Raw genomic sequence first — 21,701 nt, 5'->3', positions numbered from 1 at the left:
CTTTCTGACTAGCCTGGATATAAGGAAGAATCTTCACAAAAGCATAAGAATCGACCATGCTGGCTTGGCTTATAAATAGTAAAACAACCCTATCTATGCATGTGTTGGAATAGGGAAAAGCAACTGTACACAATGTTCTCATCCATTCTGGAACACACATGCGCATCACAACAAGCAACACATCTATCCTTCATTTCTCCCCAGTGGGTTGCCAGTTGCCCAACTTCTTAGTGTGATTATGGCAATTGCCCTCCAGTTATTCTTCCACTCTACCTGAATATTTTTAATACCAGTACTTTTAATCCAGAGAACCACAAAAGTGAGTACAAACAATTATCTCTATTGGTCCTGCTTTATAGAGCCCGTGAGGATCATCTTTATCATTTTCAAGGGAGATTTGTAAAAACAATTCCTTCCTGTGAATAAGAAAGTTTCACCTTATTATTTCCCCCCCTAATTTTTGCGCAGTCAGAATGGTCTGCTGATTTTTGTGTCTTATGAGCCAAATGCACGGTACTTACAGAACACAAGATGCTGGGGGCCCAGGGGGGAATAACAATCGAAATCTCATTTGACAAGCTAGCTACTGGGGAAAATTCAAAACTAATTCCTCCCACAGAGCACTTCGCCACTGGAGTGTCTTAGGCTGTTTTGCCCAGCCTGGTTTTAAAAATAAAAGGACTCATAAGAAAATTGAATAGCGTGCTTCAAAGCAAAGTTGCAGAAGCCTAATACACCTTTGCATTTTAAATATTATTTTTTAAAAAGGAAACAAAATAAGAGTTTTCAAAAATCAGGGGAACCACTTACATAATATGCCATCTCTCTAGATTTGGGGGAGGTGGGCTATCGCAACCTTGTACATTTTTATGCAAATACTGAGTAGGCTTGTTGTAAGTTTTTTTATCTCAGTCCTCAGATGCCAGGAGAAGCTTGTTCTTTACAGGAGAGAAACAATTAACAAAAATTTTTAAAAAATTAAAAACAGAAGAACAGGGATGTTTTTAAATCTGAATATTAACGGTTACAGCATGGCATTCCCTGGCATTTGACACTTTCAAGTCCCAGAATTCTCCACCCTATGACCATTAAAAACTAAGAATTTTGGGAGCTGCAGTTTCAAAATATCTGGAGTGGGCTAGGTTGGGGCCAATAAATGCGCAGATCATCATTCTTCCCAAGTGATTAAAAATATAAAAAAGATAAAAATTATCAATTTTAAAAATGCATAAAAATACACATTTCTGTTAAAGTAAATATTTCAACACACATTTGCATGTATTACATTTTTATTACTTTATTTTTTCTAGATGAACCCATTTAAAAGGGCAAGGAGTGGAATTAGACTGAATCACCCTTACTTGTCAGCACAAACAGATAATTTAACTGAATTAGGGGAAGTACTTAGTTTAAAAATGCAATGAAAAGGTAAAATGCTGCTCCTTGAAGTTTTCTCTTAATTATAAACAATACATAAGTGCAACCTGTCCAGAAGAAATAGGAACCATTCATTCATAATTTACATTTTGTTTACATTTTGATATAAAAGGTAATATATGAGGAATGAGCAGGGAACAAAGGAAAAATTAAAAAATCCTGTTGACTGTTTGAGGTTCATCATTGTATTATTTTGCTGATAAGAGGGAAAGTATGTGTCCAGTGCGTTGAATGAATACTGGAGCATTGGCCGGTAAGAATTATCATCAAACATACGATTCATTACCATCCAAGACCAGATCAAAAAAGTTAAACAACTAAATACAATGTGAGAAATCAGCAAAATCTCATGAATTAATTACCTACTTCTGTTGTCCTGTACGGATATGGCAAAGGCTTATGTCTTGAGCACAGGATCTAGCCATCTGTAAACAGGTAAGAATTTCCATCCCACATTCTTAAGAGCTGCTGCAGTAACTTAAACCTGTTTATTGCAAATTGCACAGCCCTTTTTAAAAATCTTCTTTATATCTTGGCCACATGTATTGCTTCTTTCACCCTTCTCCCAACTCTTATCATTCCTACTAACCATTGCTCTTCGGCGGCAGAGAAAAGTCAACACGCAGAGAGAGGACCTCTGAATAATTATGTTGTTGGCAAGACGTTCGATTAGACACAAGGCTTAAATCATTCAAGAACAGGACCCAGGGAGAGGAACGACTCCACAGAAGCAACAACTTTTCTGGTTTGGTTGATTGGCATTCAGAAGCTCAGTCCCTACTGACCACAAAAACAATCTGCCGTCTGTCTAATGGAGTGAGGCATTTAACGACAGGCTCCGTGGTTTCAGCTTGCATCTGATGGATTTTTTTTAATGCTCCTTGTTACTTTAATCCAAGTCAAGACTTTTAAAATTAAAAGAAAATGTTGCCTTTAATTAAAGACTAAGTAGAGGAAGTTCTTTATAAAGAATGTGCTTCTACTTTGTAAGAAAGAAATGTATTTGAAAACTTTTTGAAATATAAAATCCATTCTTCTCTTGCCAGACCAGGAGGAAAGCCTTCTCTCTCTCTTCTTTCACTCCCTTGCTCTTTGGGCTTTAAAGCAAAATATGTGAAAATCATTCATTTATGGAACAATATTTTGGATGCTTTTGCCATCACAATTGTGAATATTTGGCCCCACCAGACTTTTTCCAGCTTTTCGGCAGAAAGCAGGAATGAAGAGGTGGGGTATCCTCAGCACACATTATGCTCCACTAAGCACCAACCCTTGCTGAAAAATTTATTTCATTTGCTGGAATTAAATTATTCTGTGTCAGGTATGTGCAACGTAGCACATTTCACCACAGTGCAAATGAAAATAGAGGGCTTTCCACCGAGTCCCACTTTGGCAAGACGGTGGAGGGCTACAGTAGAAGGGGCAACTGCTTGAAGACAATTTGCAGCAACAATGCACCATCTGAAAATCATTACTACGTTGAAGTGGATTTTCCACATGTTCATTTGCTGGACAAGCAGGTTGCCCTTGAAGTATTGTCCCCATGGGGGAAAAGGAAAAAACTGAAAAAAGTATTCTTACTGTCAGATCACTGCTTTGCTAGAGCCAGGCAAAAATATGGCCAAGGGGAGTTTGAGTTTTACGGCTGGCAAAATCATCTGATCAGGTAAAAGAAAGGGAAGGAGCTAGTGAAGAATTCGAAGGATGAAAGCAACAGTGGCTGATAGGAGGAGGAGTATGAATGCTTTGGAACATCTTGCCCCTGGAGTTGAGACAGATTTCCTCACTCTCGGACTTCCGGAAGAAACTTAAGACCTGGTTCTGCCGCCTTGCTTGGGAGGGGGAGAGAGAGAGCTCCACCTGGGGATGGCTGGCGCCATAGTACCCCTTAGTGATCCATCTCCACTTGGATTTCATGTTTGCTTTTATGTATATTTTAATGTAATTTTTATCTGGCTATGTTTTAATGCTATTTATTGTAAACCGCCCAGAGTCCCCCACTGGGGAAGATGGGCAGTGATATAAATTTAATAAAATAAATAAATAAATAACGCTTAAACTGCTGGAGAGAAAATTAAGCATTCACATCTCTTGTCTCTCCTGGCTGCTTACATATCCAGTTCTAAAATGCCAAAAGAAAAATGCCACTGTCTTCCTGCATACACACTCTCACTTCATTATGGACACGGGTTTTTAAGACTCAGTTACTGGCTAGATAGGGACAGGCTTATAAAAAGCAGTCAGAAAAAGGATATAAAACTTTTGCCATTTTACTTCGAGTTAAATGGTTTGTTGGTTCAAAGGCATCAATATAAAAAATATTTTGCTTTAACTGGAAAGGCAAAAGGAAGATCTAGATCTAGCATTCTCAATGAAGCATAAAAACATACAATTCCAGAACTGCTTTAGGATTTACCATTTATGTGATTATTTCTATCATGATTGTGGTGATTACTATTCCTAACTTGAAACATATTTTTGTAAATCAACATCCTTTTTTTTGTTTAGATCTTTATACTAATAATGTGTTGCATATTGAATTCCTATCATACAATGCTTTCTTTTTCTTGAATTCAATACGATGCTTGTAGAGTACAATTTACAGGTTCAGTAAAATTACCACAGTAAATATGCAACTAACTGAAAGATTCTGGGCATCAAATCTTCTACCTCAAGAATAAAATAAAGTTTATAGGAAACCCAGTTTTGTGGAGAATTTATGAAAAAGTCTACAGGTAAACAAATTCTCCAAACTGCAAATAGCATCTAGGTGTTCTTTCTCATTGGAGTTTACTTTCTTCTATCCTTTTAAGATTAGTGATAATTTTAGTTGGTTTTACTAATTATATGTTACTCTTCAATAGTCAGCTTCCTTGAAAAGCAAAGTATAAATTAGAATTTTAACTACATAAACATATTTCTGAGTTAATTTTAGGGTTGATATTAGCTATTAGTGTTCTGCTTATTTTACTGTTTTTTTATTTTCTCATTTAGCATTCCTATTTTTTAATACAGAAAAACTATCTATAAGCACAGAAAAAAAGAAACATCTATAATTCTTCCTTTACAAAACTGGGTTGAACACTACTTAAGTCTCAACTTAGCAGAGACTTTATAAAAGCCACATAATAACTAAATGCTCACAGGAATTACTCTAACAACAGGCTTATAAATTCAATGTAAACAATAGCCATTTATTTGTTGGTTGATAGCTAATCCATGAAAAGCCTGGATCATCACTGGGTAATTTTCAGAGCTGTTAAGTAAGAGAAAATAACCTGCAATTATTCATTTATTAATATTAAATGATAAATGATGTCAGAAAACTCCCATGATAATTTATTTCTTAATAAATAAAAATATGATCAATAATATACGTAATGGTCCAATAGGTGGACCAATTCATATTTGAATGCAGGTTAAAATAACCTTTTTCAATGAAAAGAAATAACATGTGAATTCCATTAATTTCAACAGTGATAACAAAGGAAACCATGCTGGTGAGCTCTGCTTTCATGTTCTGTATGATCAAACTATAGCCCAATTTGCTTTTGGATGGTGGAAAGACAATTGCTCCTTCGCATTCTGCTATAAGAAATCTGGTTATATTTTCCTATCTGCATGTCCCAAGACCCTCTTCATTGATTTTCAGATGGACAAGCTTCTGAATCAGTCTAAGAAATTATATGAAGATATAAAGCATCTAGGTAGGGATAAGGACAACATGTAAAACAGCTGAGTGCACTCATTTCTTTTATATACAGCATATATATACAGTATATATACGTGCACACACACACACACACTCTGTATATAAATTCTGTATATGCACTTGTATGAGACAGCCTATGTTTTTTTGGTTTAATGTCATTATTTGCTATAAAGACACAATACTCTCAATAGCTATCACAGACAGCACAGGAAACACTTTGTTTCATGGTTTTGATAGACTGCCAGTTAGAACATAAAGCAGAAGGTAAATAGGGACAAAAAACCACTTTAATTTTGTGGTTCAATCCAGATGCACTGAAACCAGTCAGAAGCTTCCATCAGCTTTATTGGGATGAGGGGTTCACCATAAATCCTCTTTTGAGGGCACACTGATACGTGCTACAAGAATTCTGGTTTTACCTAAATGCTTCCATCACCAAGTGTCTCTGCTGTTATGATTATGCACAAATGGCCACTTTCAATGAAATACTTATTTTTTTTCCCTGAATTATGGGAAGTCAAACACAAACCACAAATCCATAAAGGGAAGCAGGGTTTGCACAAGCAGACAGTAGCATATTGCTTAATTGCCTATGGTTTTGAATAACCTTCCTGTGACAGCAAAACTTACAGAGATCCCAAAGTAGACAAAGGTATTTTAGCACAACAGACAGGAGGAATGAGAAAAATATATTTTTGTATTACTTGAAAGAATATTTTTGGAACTTCAAAGCCACTAGAAAACATTTTTGGGTTGTTGTTTTTCCCAGAAAAACATTGCTTATTGAAAAAGGTTATCATTTTAAAAGCAACCAATCAGAACAATTTAAAGTGAATACTTAAGATTTTTTTTCCAAAACTAAGTGTTGTTAAATGCAAACACATCTGATTAAATTATGCCAGATGTGTTTGCAATAATAATACTTAGTTGTGGGTCATTTTTTGATACCTTTTGAAATTGATCATAAGCATCCCTACTGAGGCTGCTGAGAGTGAAGGTTAAAGCTGTGGAAGACTGTGAAATACCAGAAAAGAACTACCCGGGGTCAGGTCTAGGGCCTTCACAGTAACACTCTAATAATTTGCAATTATTCAGTTGCAAAGAGTATGGAGAGTATTAATACTCTGTGTGTGTGTGTGTGTGTGTGTGTGTGTGTGTGTGTGTGTGTGTATCTTCGAGTCAGTTTTTGACTAGTCCCTTCAGTTTTCTTGGCAAGGTTTTTTGGAAGTGTTTTGCCATTGCCTTCTTCCTAGGGCTGAAAGGGTGTGACTGGCCCAGGGTCACCCAGTTGGCTTTGTGCCCAAGGCGGCATTAGAACTCATGGTCTCCCATTTTCTAGCCTGGTGCCTTCACCACTACACCAAAGTAGCTCTCTATTATACATAGCTGAGTTGATAACCTTACACAGGAGGATTAGAAAACAGAAGCATGGGTCATCGTTTGCAAGAAAAAATATGACAAACATCTGCTCAACAGAAATGATAGCAAAAAGGCCACAGCAAAATGGGGAAAAGCCCATTTTCATGGAAGTAAACAGCACCACTTGCTATGATTTTACTGAATCTGTTCTGCCAAACACTACATTAGGATAAAAGCTATTTAAACTCCTGTTTAATAACCAGGTCAGCAAGAGAGGCCATTTTTCCTTTTTCCAGGTACCTCTACTCCCTTTAAATTGCCTCCCTCAATGCAAAGCCTGGTATCGTTGAGACATACCTGCTTAAATCCAATCCGTGTTGATGGGAGAATGCATGTCCTGCTTTGCCAAGTTTCAAGCCTGACTGAATTTTTACAGCTGGATCAGAGAAGCTTGGCTCTGTATGTTTTAGAAAGGCTTTTTTGTGGAAATATTGATACAACTTTAAACACACAAGTACGGACAGCACTGTGATGGGCTAATATTACACTAGGGATATGGAAAGATCCAACGGACGGTGGTACGGACAGAATTTACCAGATTGTGAGCTGCAGTTGTTTTATTTACATTAAGCAATGGAAACAACCTGAAACACAAGGAATGCCATTCCAGATACGAGGTTTGAAGTCAGACGTTTTTCCAGAAATAAATGAAGTTTTTATGCCCACCCACCCCCTTTTTTTTGGTGTCCTGCCAAGAAATATAGCATCCTCTATTCCTGACCAATCCTCTCTCTCTCAGGATTTGTATTTTGGGCATTACTTCAATGATACGCCATGCTTCCAACTGTGCAGCTTTCCCCAACCTGGTGCCCTCTTAATGCATTGAGACTACAACTTCCAGAATTTCAAGGTAAAATTCTAAGAACTGTTGTTCCAAACTCCTTAGAAGGGATAAGATTTGGTGAAACTGTTCTAGTATGTGTTTTTGGTTCATTCCAAGTCTCCTGAGCAAGAGATTAAGTCTATGGTTTGCATAGAATGGTTCATACTTGAATGAGTGACCACATTCTCTTGCAGAAAACCCTTTGATAAAAGAGATTTTGGTGGGGGAAGGGACACTAGCCACTGAGACTGGCAGTACAGTGCTGAAAAAAATGCATTAAACCAGTGTTTCTCGACCTTGGTAACTTTATTGTGGCCGGGAAATTCTGGGAGTTGAACTCCACACATCTTCAAGCTGCCAAGGTTGAAAAATACTGCATTAAACCACATCTGAAAGCCAAAACTGGAATATTCAAACCAATCACAGGTGGAGGAGAATAATCAGTTTTGAAGTATTAATTTAAAAAAAAAGAAAGAAACCAGTTATTTCCAATTTGGTTTCAAAGCATGCAAGAAAAAAAGAACCTTCAAGAGGGAGGGAGGGAGGGAATTCTCATTGGTACCAGCGATAGCCACATTTCCTCCAGGTATAACAGCAAGTGATAGAGGGCAATTTTCATCAGAACCATGCTTAGAAACATCCCTGCACTGGAGTTTCAAATGTCCTCCCCTCTACTGGGGTTTTCACTTAAGTCAAAATGGCTACTGCCCGTATAAATCCCCTACTGAGATACTATAGATGTGGGTGAAGCAACATCACCACCACCACACCAGTAGCACGTATTGGTCTATAAGACATTCCATCTCTATTTATTATAACATTTTTACAGGAACTTCCTACCACCAAGAATATTATGAAATCAGAGTTATTTGCAACCTATAGTTAAACAGAACAGGATTGCTCCAATCTTATCCTAAGAAGCCCATTTTCAAAATCTGATAGGTGTGTGTGAACTAGCTCTGTAAAGAAATTTCACTGATAGCACAGAAACTGAATATCCCTCCCTCCCCAACAAGACAGAATTGTTGACCTAGTCAGCCATAAAGCAGGTTTAAAGTTAAATCAGCAACTCTTATTGTTCATAGAAAGTTCCATTTTCTTTTCCAGTTTTCACACTTTTAAAATATCCTATTTTTACATGCTGATTTCTTTTTATTAATTTTATTGGCTGGTGGCCTAAAAATAGTCTAAGTAGTGGAAAATTTTCATGTAGGTCAGCATAGCAGTAGGAATATAAGAAATTTTAGAATATCGTGCTTTATTGTCTGGATCATTGGCTGTCTTACCCTTATATAGATTACAAGAATATTTCTTGGCTCCAATTCAGGAGCAATAAAGCATGACTAAGTCCCATGGAAGCAACTTAGTTGGGCCAAACCAAAACGGAAGGCAATAGTAGTATACATTTAAACATGGCTCTTTCTCCATCCCATAGTAAGACCAGCATAAAAGCAGTAGTTGTAAACCAGCCCTAGTTCCTACAATCTATCCTACCAGCTCTTTTTCACTCAAGCAAATTCAAATACTAGACATGTGTTCAGTTGAAAGAAAAGCACTCCCTTTTTTTTTTAGTGATTTGAGGTAGGGGTGTTGTGAGGAAGCAAGTAAATCACTAAGAATATTCTACATTTTTCAACCACAGACATTTTTGGTGTTTAAAGTCTTTAAGAAACCAACTGCTCCTTTCTATATAATTAGGGAAGATAATCAACTTTCATCACATACAGGGTAGACCCATATCTGCACCCAGTGCCAAACGTTCATAAGTGATATGAAAAATGTTGCATATGGCCAACCACCTCTTTTTTTTTTTTTTTTTTTGCAGTCCCTGGAGTCCTTCAGCATCCTGGATAATGTCATCTAGCAAATCTTCATGTTCTGGAGAGGGCAAAAGGATTAGATTGGTGTGTTGAGCCCCTATAGGGCTTTACAAACTAATTTTGCATTAAAAGAACTGCCCATCCAACCCCAAAATAGAAAAGCATTAGGTATAACTGTCACCACATCACTATCCATGTTATTAGAGATCCCCAGAGGCTAATTTTTAAAAAGTGTGCTCCCAGGAGGAAAAACATTGCTTGTCCCTCTCCTTTAAAATATACTTCCACCTTGTTTGGCTAATTTCATGTTTAGGGCTCATTTCTCATGGCATAAAGATGCTGCATTATCTGTTTTTAAGATACTCATCTTCAACCCATTTTACAGGCAGGAGAAAGTAGAATTTAGCTGTTTTAGTTTAGCGGTAACATTTCCCCTCTTAACACAAGTCTTGCTGTACAAATGGTCTCCAGGATGAAGCAAGGGAAGACATGGTCAGGGGATTCAATCTGATTAGTGCCCCTTATCCACTTGTACAGCTTCTGCAGGTAAGCCTCCACACCTTAGTCCCTTGGTTCTGCTTACCAGGGCCATTCTGTTGTTTTTTTCCCCAGTGGGAGGGTCCATTACTTTCAGACTAGGCTCTCCCCCTGACTCCATCTGGCTTCCAATTACAGACCCACATGAAAGGAAGCTGGTCTGCAAGGATGAGTACTGCCCAGAAAAGCAAAAGAGCATTGCCTGCTTTACTATGCAACCTCTCCCTGTGGATTCACTATTTCAGGACCTGGTTTTGATAGGTGTCCAAGCCCCTGGGTCTAGCCATCTGTCTAAGTCAGTGTTTCGCAACCTTGGGAACTTGAAGATGTGTGGAACTCAACACCCAGAATTCCCCACCCAGCATGGCTGGGTGGGGAATTCTGGGAGTTGGAATCCACACTTCTTCAAGTTCCCAAGGTTGAGGAACACTAGTCTAAGTGAACTCACCTCTTCCCTTTCAGGAGAACCATTGGTGGTTATTTTTTCCACTTACAGGCAGCACCAGGGGAATCCAGTCATCACGTCCTTAGCTTGTCCTGCATGAAATACTTGAGAGTGGCACCACTTGCCAGCCTTCTTGCTGAGAAAGATCCGGGCTTAGCAGCAAGGGCAGCATGAAGTATGAAGGAAAGCACATTAATGTGGCAGTGAGGAGGAGCTCTTAGTAAGCTTAAACGGTTAGCTTAAAAACAGAAGCATATGCTTCTGATCTCCCCGAGTGAGCAAAAAAGAACCTAAGGGGTCCACCATTCCTCATTTACATAGCAGGAAACCACTCTTTCCTGTTATGTCAGAACTAGGCCTTAGGGATATAGAGAGAGAAATCTGTAAGAGGAGCATGTTTCAACCACAGTTTGGATGCATGTTTTCTATAAAGGAAGGAGTCATGCATGTATAGATGTTCTATCAATTTTTATTGTAATAATCATGCTGTAGTTAAGATCTTTAAGAGTAGCTGATTCTTAAATCAGAACCCTTGCTTTCAGCTTGATAAGTGATATGGCCTCATCCACGGAGATACAGGCTCAGTATTAATAGGAAATAACCTACTGATGTCCCTTTCATTCCAGAAAAGCTGTTAGGGCACTTCCATACCACCTCTGGCTTCACCCCATAAGAAGCACATTGGCTTCGCTCCAAAAGGACCTCAGCAGTAACATCCTTGCAGCGCTCGATATTCCCATGGGCCCACCAGTTTGGCTGTCTGAGAGAGGAGCACAAAAATCAGCAGCCAACCGGAGTGGCTTCCTTCCATCCTTGCTGCTGCCTTGCTGCATCTGTTTTTTCAGCAAAGGCAAAATGTCACTTCCAAAAGCAAGGTAATTTGGAAACAAGGTCTGCAGGGCTTTAGCCTCTGGGAGAAGGAGAGGGAGAGAGCTGTGGAGCTGGAAGATAGAATGAAATGAGAATTCTCGCCAATTGTAGCTTCAGCAGTAAGTCTGCAGAACTGTTCTCATAGCATGATGTTCTATGCCATGGCTAAGCCGGACTTTAATCAGCTCACTGGTCAAACTGTTGCAGAAGCCCCACAGTGTGGTGGGGACACAGCAGCAAAGGACAGACCTTGGATTAGCTGCCCAGAGCCATTGTATGCAAGACGGGTGGTAGAGAAATATGACAAACAAACAAACAAACAAATAAATATGCTGCTGTGTCAAGAAATGCTATGAAAAAGTACAGGTAGTCCTCACTTAACAACCATTAGTTTAGTGACAGTTTGGACTTACGACAGTGTTGAAAACAACTTGCAACCAGTCCTCACACTTACGACTGTCGCAGCGTCTCGTGGTCACGTGATCACAATTTGAGTGCTTGGCAACCCATTTGCATTTATGACCTTCACAATATCCCGTGGTCACATGGTCACCATTTTCAACCTTCCCAGCCAGCTTCTGGCAAGCAAAATCAACGGGGAACCTCGTGATTCGCTTAACGACTGCTGCAAAAAAAGTCATGAAATCAGGTTGGATTTGCTTAATGACCGCTCTGCTTAGCAACTGAAATTCCAGTCCCAACTGTGGTCATTAAGCGAGGACTACCTGTAATCTTTTTCTCTAAAGCTACACAATATTTCTTATAACTGATTGTGATAATCCTGTTGCATTAAAGGAAGAACTTAAAAACCTCCATGGCACAAATAGCCACATCTTTTAACCAGCTAATGCTGCAGCATTTCAAACAGGTACTGTATCTACCAGTGACGTGAGTATATGCTGTACTTGATATTCAAATGCTTATTTTGCTTTAGGGCTTTTCATTTTGCAGTGGCAGGCATTTATCTTCATCCCTGTTTCTTATAGAGAAATCTGCAACATATTCCACAAAAATGCAGTGCAGATGTTCAGAAGTGGCTCACATGAGGATTTTTGTCAACTCTTAAACAGTTGTGAAAGATGAATACACTTTACAGCCACATTTTTTAAAAAAAATTGTTTTATTTCACAAATATTAACTGGAAAGAAAAAAAATACTGGCAAGATTAACAAGATAAAATATCTATAAATCTGACATATAATGAAAAGTCTACCAGTTAGACATAGAGTAATCTATCCTTTAAGAATGGCTATTGGGAATTGTGGTTTGCAATCTACTGCAATGGAAGATGCTGAAGATTCAACACCATAAACTTAAGAGCAAAATAAAGAGTGAAAGAAGAGTTAAGGAGTAAGTAAGAAAAACAATTCCAGAAGCCACAAAATTCTACTCCACATAAACACCTAAAAGAAAACCACTACTTTCAAATTCTGAATACTGATCAGTTTTGAGAGCAGCTTTTTCCAAATGTCATAATTCCTGAGCAACTTGAGTACCACAAACTCAAATAAGCCAAAGACTTTGCTTCTGTTGATCTACTGCTCATCATCTCTCAACACATGAGTTCATAAAACTCTGTTATTAGATACTCCCTGAAGCCATTTAGTTTCTAAGGGGACACATGGTCAAACATCACCCTTTGAACCAACACCACTATCCCTAATCTCTGAGCAAGTGCATGTGCCTCAAAGTGCCATGGAAATTGATATAGTCTATCTACCTGCCTCTGTTTCTTTCTCACATAGATACATTACTCCAGTCTAGGGAAAAAAGCAGTCTAAGTTCAAAAAACCCCTGTAGTAAAAACATCCACATATGTTGCTTATACTAATACATGCAAAGCATAATTTTTAGGGGTATGCTGATTGAGATACAAATCTGAGATATGAATCTGGAGTGAACTTAGTTGGGGAAGGCTGATCCAAATATGAGGCAGTCAACGTTTTGGAGTATATTTGAAACTCCCTTATAAAATGGCTGCCACAATGGGCTGCTCAGTCGCAAACTACTATTTATCAAAGGCAAACAGTGAGGTTACTTCTTGCTATTCCACTTAACTCTTCATGATGCTTCCTAGGATCCTGGCTTACCTTTGTCTTTTTTTCTGGACAGGTGGGCACATTTCCAATAAAGCATTGGCTGCAGGCACTCACCACTTCCTTATTTTCTATGAATTCCTATATGGCTTATGCGCAGCCCAGAAACAGCATTGGAAATAATGCTTTTGTTTATTCATTTATTAAATAAAATAAATGGCTGCCAAATCAGAAAGACTCAAGGCTTTGATAGTGCTTTGCATGCCAACTTCCTGTAAAAAAACCTAATAAAAAAAAGAAGCAGGTATGGCATGGAATTTGTTGGTTGTCAAAGAAGGTATCTGCAGGCACACCACATAATAGGGGGCTTATCCCAAATTGAGATCATATCCATGTATTCTTATTGGATATGGCATGCACTGTCACCATTTCCTCACCACCAAGGAACAAAATTGCATATAGAGATAAACAGGAGGAATAGAAAACATTTATGTGCATGAACCATTTTTTGTTTGGGAAAAGACTTCTCAGAGAAGTACATGCTGGGATAACTAGTTTGTCCTTTTTATACAGTAGTTGGCAGTGCCTCGTTCTAATTGGCATGCTCTTGTGAGTCCTACAAAGGCAAGCGGTGGTTGAAACTTTAATTGGTTAAAAAGCCAGTTTGCATATTCCTGCAAATATAAGTCTGTTCACCTGATAAGTAGATTCCACATTTTCTCTTCTGAGTTACAATCTAATCCAGGGTTTCTCAACCAGGGTTCCGTGAGAGGTCACTAGGGGTTACTTGGGAGATCACGATTTATTTTAAAAATTATTTCAACTTCAGGCAACTTCACATTAAAGAGGTAAGTTTCAGTCTTTATTTTTAGTTTAGGAACACTCTGAATGCGTATATAGAGGCCTACCCATGAAACGAATGCTGTAATTTTGAGGCTTATGGCCTCTATTTGAGCCTGAGTGTGCAGGGGTTCCCCGAGGCCTGGAAAATACTTCAACGGTTCCTCCAGGGTCAGAAGGTTGAGAAAGGCTGCTCTAATTAGCACAATATACTTGGAAGGCACTAGGGCAACTTAGACAGCTGTCTGAGGGAAATGGGAATTAAAGTTCAACATACCTGGAGGTCCCAAGTGGGGCAGGGCTGGACTTGGAGTATCTGTGTATGAACAGATCTGCTCAGTCTTTTGTAGTCTGTAGAGCAGTGTTTCACAACCAGGGCAACTTTAAGATGTCTGGACTTCAACTCCCAGAATTCTCCAGGCAGCATGCTGGCTGGAGAATTCTTGAAGTTGGAGTCCAGACATCTTAAAGTTGCCCAGGTTGAGAAACACTGCTGTAGAGAGTAAGGAAGATGACCTTGTTGGAAATATGCAAGAACTCTCAATTAGGCAAAGGGAACTGAGACATTTTTTAAGCCCTGATAAACAAGATAATATTTGAAAACAGCTCAGAAAGACACCTCCCTGATTCACTGGGGTATAAGAAGGGGCGGTTGGGGATGATGGAGGAGATGTAGCATAGCTACACTTGCAAGATTCTGTTGATATAGCCAAGGTAGTTCCAGTCTTCCTGTGGCACATTCCTGGTCTGGCCTACCTAGTGGAGCTGACAGAGTCCCACGTAACTTGATGATGCACATTTTCTGACTATTTGTACCAGCAGTATATATTTTGCTATATAATCCAAATTACTTAAACAGAAGTAAGAATACATGATTTTTTTTTTAATCCATTCAGTCATGTCCAATTCTCAGGGACTGCCTGGACAAGTCCCTGCAGTTTTCTTGGTGAGTTTTTTCAGTAGTGGTTTGCCATTGCCTCCTTCCTAGGGCTGAGATAAAGTGACTGGCCCAAGGTCACCCAGCTGGCTTTGTCCCTAAGGTAGGACTAGAACTCACGGTCTCCTGGTTTCTACCTGGTGCCCTAACCCCTACGCCAAACTGGCTCTCAACAATACATGACTAGGTCATCCTTTACATTTGTAACAGCATTCTCATAAATAAAGTTATGAAACATGCCAGTAAACTGCAACATGTCAAGAAAATGGTGCTCTAAGACATTTTCAGAAAATTTAAATTATTGGCCTGGCATTTGTAGGAGAGCTAACAGAATTATAGAACATATTTAGAAATTAGATGCATGGAATTTTTAGGTTTTAAGTGGGTTGCACGATTTGAGGCCCTGGGGCCACTTGTACTGTACCTCCTTAAAGCCTTCAGTAAGCCCACAAAGTTCTTTAAAATACTGCTACCAAATGATAACTTTTAAAAGAAGGAAATACTAAATAAACAGAATAAACAGGAAGAGTCATTTAGTTAATTAAATTAAGCTTTGTCCTGGCCCCACCCATTTCTTTGACCTCTTTCAACACACACATTTTTGACTGTGGCTTCCAGCATGCTGCTTAAGGGCCTTACCTTTCCCCTCCCCAAAGCGTATCCCTGCTTTAAAATAACATCAGTGCATTATATAATGTCTTTTGTCTTGCAACTTAAGTTTGTCCAGAAAAAAATGCATCCATTAATGTTAAACTTGTCTATCTAAACATGCTGCTTTATGCTTTTCAAGAGTACATTCAAAGGAAGAAGTTTGTATATAGCACTAATTCGGCACACATAGAGAGACATTAGCATGATTGTGTAACAATTTATGGCTTGTTTTTCCAAATGTTCAGCTTGCTCCTGCTGTAGTGGTTAGTAAACGATGCCTCAGCCATTTCAAGAAGTTTCTCCAGTGCCCAGTCAAAGCTAAAAAGCTGGCAGAAAAGAGGCCAAGTCCAGTAACAATTCTATTACTCAAGACTATGCCCGTTTTTAAATTCCAATTGTATAAGTATCAAAAACCAGGAGTTCACATGTCTTAAGTCACTGTGTGCTCATTTGAGCAACAATCATTTTAAACTAAAATTTGGCAGAGGATTATCACATAATGTAGACCAAATGCACTTGGAATGCTGAAAAACAGCATTCAAAAACCAAGAGATTTCACTTGGAAAACACTTAAACTAGACAATCACAGCTCCTACTTTACACAAAACATTTTAGAGCTATGAATACACTTCAAGGAAAGTCCATTGCTCAGCCCAAGACCTGGATGGAAGGTATAATAATTTTAACTTAAATGGAAGATTTACAAAAGCTTGAAGATCCAGAGGAACAGATCACAGGGATGAGTTATTATTATTTATTTTTATCCAAACAATAAAAGAAGGAATAAACTTGTTGAAAGAATCATTCTTTGAAAATATAGGAATCAAGATATAGATAACCTATAACAGCCTTCCCCAATCTGATCTCACAGATATTTTGAATTATCACTCTTGGGGGTCACAACTGACATTTGGCTTTTCCTACTTCAACCTGCCCCTCCCCACCACTCACCCCATACAAATTTTTCACCTAAAGACAATCCCCTCATATTTCACCATACTACAGTCTGTTGTCCAGTCTCCTATCACCAACTTTTTCATAGTCCTTTCCCAAATATCTTGTGATATTTTTATAGCACTTCATTCCATTTCTAGGAATCCTGTCCTGCCTTAAATGTATATACATATTAAAGTTGGAATTTTAGCCCTGATGTATTTGGAAAGTTAGAAAATCTAGAGGTTGGAAGGTAAAGGGTGGAGTGGGGAGTGGGATGGTAATTTACAGTGTATGTCCTTTGACTGAAATATACATTAGGATGGACAGGAAAGAATGAAAAAGGAAAGCCTTTTTCAAAGAGGGGCAGATCTATTTTCTTACTCTAGGGATAGAGAGCTTTAACTTGGGGTTTACTTTAAAGCAAAACCCCTGGAAGGTGAGACAAGAATTATAAAAGGGTTGCAAGACCTTGGGGAAAGGGCTGTGAAAGAATTGACAAAGATTAATATGTGAGAGTGGAAGAATGAATTGCACATATGGGTGTAAAACTGTTAATGACAGGCTGAAACAAGCAGATTTATGTCCATGGATTTCATTAGGAAGTTTGGGGATCATTCAGATGATACAGTTTTCCACTGTATTCAGAAGTGCACATACATGCAGCCTATGGCAGGCCTAAATGGGCCAAATTAACAGACCAGTGCAGATCAGAGGAACATAATTTTGTCATGATGCAACAGATGGACAATATAGGATCCATATTTATTAACAAAACAGGCAAGAAGAAGATTTTTCATATGGAACCGAGGATACTGAGCCAGACCATTAGTCCAAACCACTCAAGTTGCTGGCATTGAACATCTGGGCAAAACTCCAGGGCCTTCAGAACAATTAACCAAATGGCAGAAGGGTGCAAATAGATCAAGCAGTAACACAATGGAGCCAACACATCTTGATTTGGGATCAAAACATTGAACAGATTTCTTCACTCATGTCAGTCTGCCCAGAATTGAGATCTTTCCCTCTTAACTTTCTCTGAGTGCTACGAAGTTCATCCAAATAGAAGAAAGACAGTCTTTCCTGTGGAGCCCCACATCAAACAATGAGCTTTGCCATTTCAAGTGTATCAGACCCCATCTCTACCCGCTTTTTAAGAAAGCCCTAAAGCCCCATTATCTTATCCAAGCAACCCTGTTAATCAGACTTATACTGGCAAAGGCACCGATGAACTCAGGCTGATTTTACTATGGTGGAAGGGTATTCTTTTAATGTTGGCTTTCTAACCTCAGACATCCAGTGAAGCCTAGAATTTATTACAAAGAGAAGTACTGAACTACAGTATTAATTTCAGCATTAGTCTCCTAAACATTGAGATATTAGTCACCAGCAGCAACTGATTTTGGTTGCCTAGACATGTATCCTTTTACTCCTTTCCTGAAGGGAGAAATATATAGGCAGGCTAATGTATGCTTCACATGCTCAAAGAGATGCTGCATTTTATTTAGGCTTCACATTAAGAGCACTGTTCCAGATGCTTATACAGAACAAGGATGAGTCCCAACCATTCACAGAGAAGTTGTTTCACTATATAAATGTGGACCAATCGATTGTTTCCCTAATCTTGAATTGTTGTTATTGTTTGAATTATTGTTATTGTTATTGTTGAATTACTGTTATAAAATGATTATTGTGTGATTCTCAAACCTGATTTATAGTAGGCGCTCTTAAGAGGATTCCTGGCTAACTCACGCACATTCATCCTAAAACAGGCTTCTTGAAAAAATAGGAATAATTATGAAGGAACAAGAAAAGGGAGAGGGACTTTGGGAACAGGAGCATACCTGTCCGGTAGACAAAATTTCCTTCAGTCTCGGAGGACGATGGTGACACCAGTTCCTCTTCAAATTCATTGGAGCTAAATGATCCCGAATGATTCCTTTGTCTTGTTTTTTCTATCATGGCTGCATTTGTGGCCATGACATGTCTTAACGAGTCATTCAGGTAGCGATTCAATAAGCTGTTTTTGTATTTAGGAGGTGCTACATAATCCTCACTGGCGCTTCCTTCTGGTCTTACTCCAGATTTTATGACAGAACTTTCCGTTTTAATCACAGTATGATGGACTTGTGTGTTGTATCCTCCTTCATTTCGCGGAGGGTTTTCACCATCTGCAAAGAGAAGGGCGGTCAAGCAGAAGCATTTCTTATGCATCTTTATATCTATATTCCTAAGGAAGCTTTCAATGGAAAACTGTGATCAGATGACATTATCATAATGGTCTTTTCTAAAATCTATTTACAGAGCCTTCTCTAACCTGCCCCACTCCCCAAATTCCCAACCAGTCTGGGTGAAGGTTACATTAACATCCTCTAAACATAAATGGAGCACCTCAAAGAATAAGCCTTTTACTAACATCTATAGAAATGAGGTTCACCCCTTTAAAGCAGGGTGAAACAAAATCCCCCACCACAAAAAAGAAATAACTTTCTACATGGTTTACCTACTACTATCTTTTTGGCAGTTCCCCAAAGAAACAAGACATGGTTCACTTCACAGATAATTTATCTTTGCAATAGTGGGATTGCTGTGGTTGCTATAGAGAACAAATATCTTTCTGCAAATATACAGTGAACTCCCTCTTGTCTCTTAATACATTTATAACTGGGCTTTAAGAAAGAGTTAGTTCAAATAATCCAGAAAAAAAATGGGCATATTCCTGCCAAACTTAAGCTTTGGGAGAAGTTCTTGTATACAAGTGGGCATAAGACTCCTCTCTCTTCTACAAAACCATCATTGCATCTTAAACAAACACAACAGTCCATCTGGACATAAATATGCTTTTAATCTTTGACTTCTAGAGGCATTCATTCTTCTTCAAAGCTCCAGAAAGATGCTGCTTATTGGACATAGTTGAAGAGTACAGATCAAGGCAAAAATAGCATGCAAGGCTATCAACTTCTTGAAAAATAATTATTATTTTTCAATTTTATAGACTTTGTATATAGAGAACTTGAAAGTATTAAAAACAAACCTTCTGAACATGAATCATCACTGCTTACACTAAGTCGTTCAGCATTTCCTTGAACATACTTGTTGTATAGCTTTATTCGTAAAGCCCAGCTGAGATCCGGTTGCCGGACAGTATTTTTAAGGCGCCGCCTTGCATTGGCAAACCAGTTTGACACCTAAATAAAAGACAAATGCATCAAATCTGCATTTGACCCAGAATATTGAGAACCAAATTTCTCATCTGTAGTTGAGATGAAAGAAGTATAAAAGGGAGACAAATAATTCATAGTTCTACTTTAACAACCATTACATGGGCACTGGAAAAACATGGTACCACCCACAATGGAGGAATGGATGGTGAAGATGATGGAACTTGCTGAGATGGCCAAATTGACAGCTTTGATCAGAGAAAAGACATGATCTAGGTTTAATGCGGACTGGAAACCCCTTATAGACTTGTTGCGTGAAACAGAAAAAAATGAAATGATGACATATGGTTTTGATGATTAGAAAAAAAAAGATCATAGAAAAAAATGTAAGTCATGTTGTAACCATAGAGTAAGAGGTTAATTTACATCTATATTTGTAACTGCTGTAAAGAAAATTGGAAGCTAATTCTTTATTTTTTCTTTATTTTTTTCTGCACTTTTGGCTTTATCTTTGTCTTTTTCTTCTTTCTTTTCTTCTCTCTTTATTCTAAATATTAGTGCTTGTCAGTTTTTATCTTCCTTTTTAAAATTTTTAATAACTTTTTGTATACACACACACACACACACAATATCAAGTTCTATGTCTATAGGTTATTAAATCAAAGATGGGCAATCTATGGCCCTGCAGGTATTGCTGAACCCTAGTTAGCATAGCTAATGTTGAAGAAGACGGGAATTAGCCCAATAACATCTGGAGAGCCAATGACCAATTTAAGAAAAGCAGCATTCCCAATCCATATCTTTACTCTTTCCATATTTCTGCAGCTTCAGAGGCATAAGAAATAACAGAATCCTGCATTGCTTCTCTCCAAATAGGAGGTGCGTGGCTATACCACTAGGCTAGCAAATGCAAGAGACATCTGCAATTTTTCAGGCTTTCAGAGTGCTAAGTCAATTCTTCTGATCCCTGTAACTCAGACCTGCTTCTCATTTTTGCTGACAGTTACCTACCAGTTCACATTCCTGATGCCAGAGAGTACCATGGGATCAGCACAGGAACACATATTATTCTGTAACACAAACTCAGATGAGCTGATGTTTGGGCTGTGTATACTTTCTGAATTCTTTGTTGGATATTCCGTGTTAATGATTGCACCAGTTGTTTGTTGGGGTGGAGGTGGGGGGGCGGAGAGAAAGATTTGTTGGCTAAAGAGCTGCATCAGCATCCCTTGGCGTTATTGGACTGCCACGTGAAGAAGTAGGGTGTTATCCACATGGCTCTTGATACAGGCTATATAAAACTAGCGTGATTTATATGCATGCACCTCCATTTCACAGAAAAAGCCAAAATCAAGCCCTGCGTGCTCAAGATTTCCATGTCAAAGGCAAGCATTATTCACATGAATATGAACAGCTCCCTGTTTAAAGCATTCCAGGAGGCAGTAAAGCTCAGCTATTCAGTGTGAAACAGGGTCGTTGCAAGAAAAAGTGTCTGCGTCCCCAAACACTTGAATTTTGGGTGTTGCCTTCCCCTCATGAAAACAATTATGAAATCATTGTCACTTTTGGCAGTTTAGGGGCTGAAGGAAGTAAGTTCACAATTCAGCATACTGCCTCAAAAGAGAGAGAGGAGACTGCTCACTGTAGACATCACAATATTTCAATAAATAGAAATAAAAAAGCTTTATTTGTTGCCACAATAGGTCAAGGAGCACCTAAACTAAAGCAGTACAGTCAGTTTAGTTTTGACAAATAAGTACTGTATTAGTTATTGTTTCCCCAGAACTGTCATTACTACCCCTGTTTGGCTTTCTGGAAATGCTACATTTCTGCTCATACGAATTGGCCTCAATCCAGCAGCATGTAATGCCTGAAATGAAGCTATTACATACAGTCCCAGACCCACAGCCGCCACCAGATTGCTAATTAGAACATCCATCATGCGTTCCAAAGGTGACAGCAGAGGCACATGTTTCATCTTTGTAGTTCCCCAGATTGTGCTGGTGACCCAAACTGCTGAACAGCAGTTTGAAGTCCTGGAATGCAAACATACAGCTACCGTGTATACGTGTGTGTGTGT

At 38.6% G+C, this 21,701-nt stretch overlaps 1 protein-coding gene across 1 annotated transcript in view; it reads right to left on the bottom strand.

Annotated features, from left to right (window-relative positions):
• Nucleotides 1-21,701, bottom strand: part of MKX (mohawk homeobox) — a 53,007-nt gene that overhangs the window by 18,550 nt on the left and 12,756 nt on the right. Inside the window, exons 3-4 of the mRNA XM_063303491.1 lie at nt 19,495-19,648; nt 18,305-18,631 (exon numbers count right to left, since the gene is read on the bottom strand). Of these exons, the coding sequence (XP_063159561.1) occupies nt 18,305-18,631; nt 19,495-19,648 (481 nt within the window). The remainder of the gene's footprint in view (nt 1-18,304; nt 18,632-19,494; nt 19,649-21,701) is intronic.

This window comes from Candoia aspera, chromosome 4 (assembly GCF_035149785.1).
Source record: "Candoia aspera isolate rCanAsp1 chromosome 4, rCanAsp1.hap2, whole genome shotgun sequence".
Taxonomy (NCBI): domain Eukaryota; kingdom Metazoa; phylum Chordata; class Lepidosauria; order Squamata; family Boidae; genus Candoia; species Candoia aspera.
The sequence above is the reverse complement of the archived record's forward strand: the minus strand, read 5'-3'. Positions and strand labels throughout refer to the sequence as shown.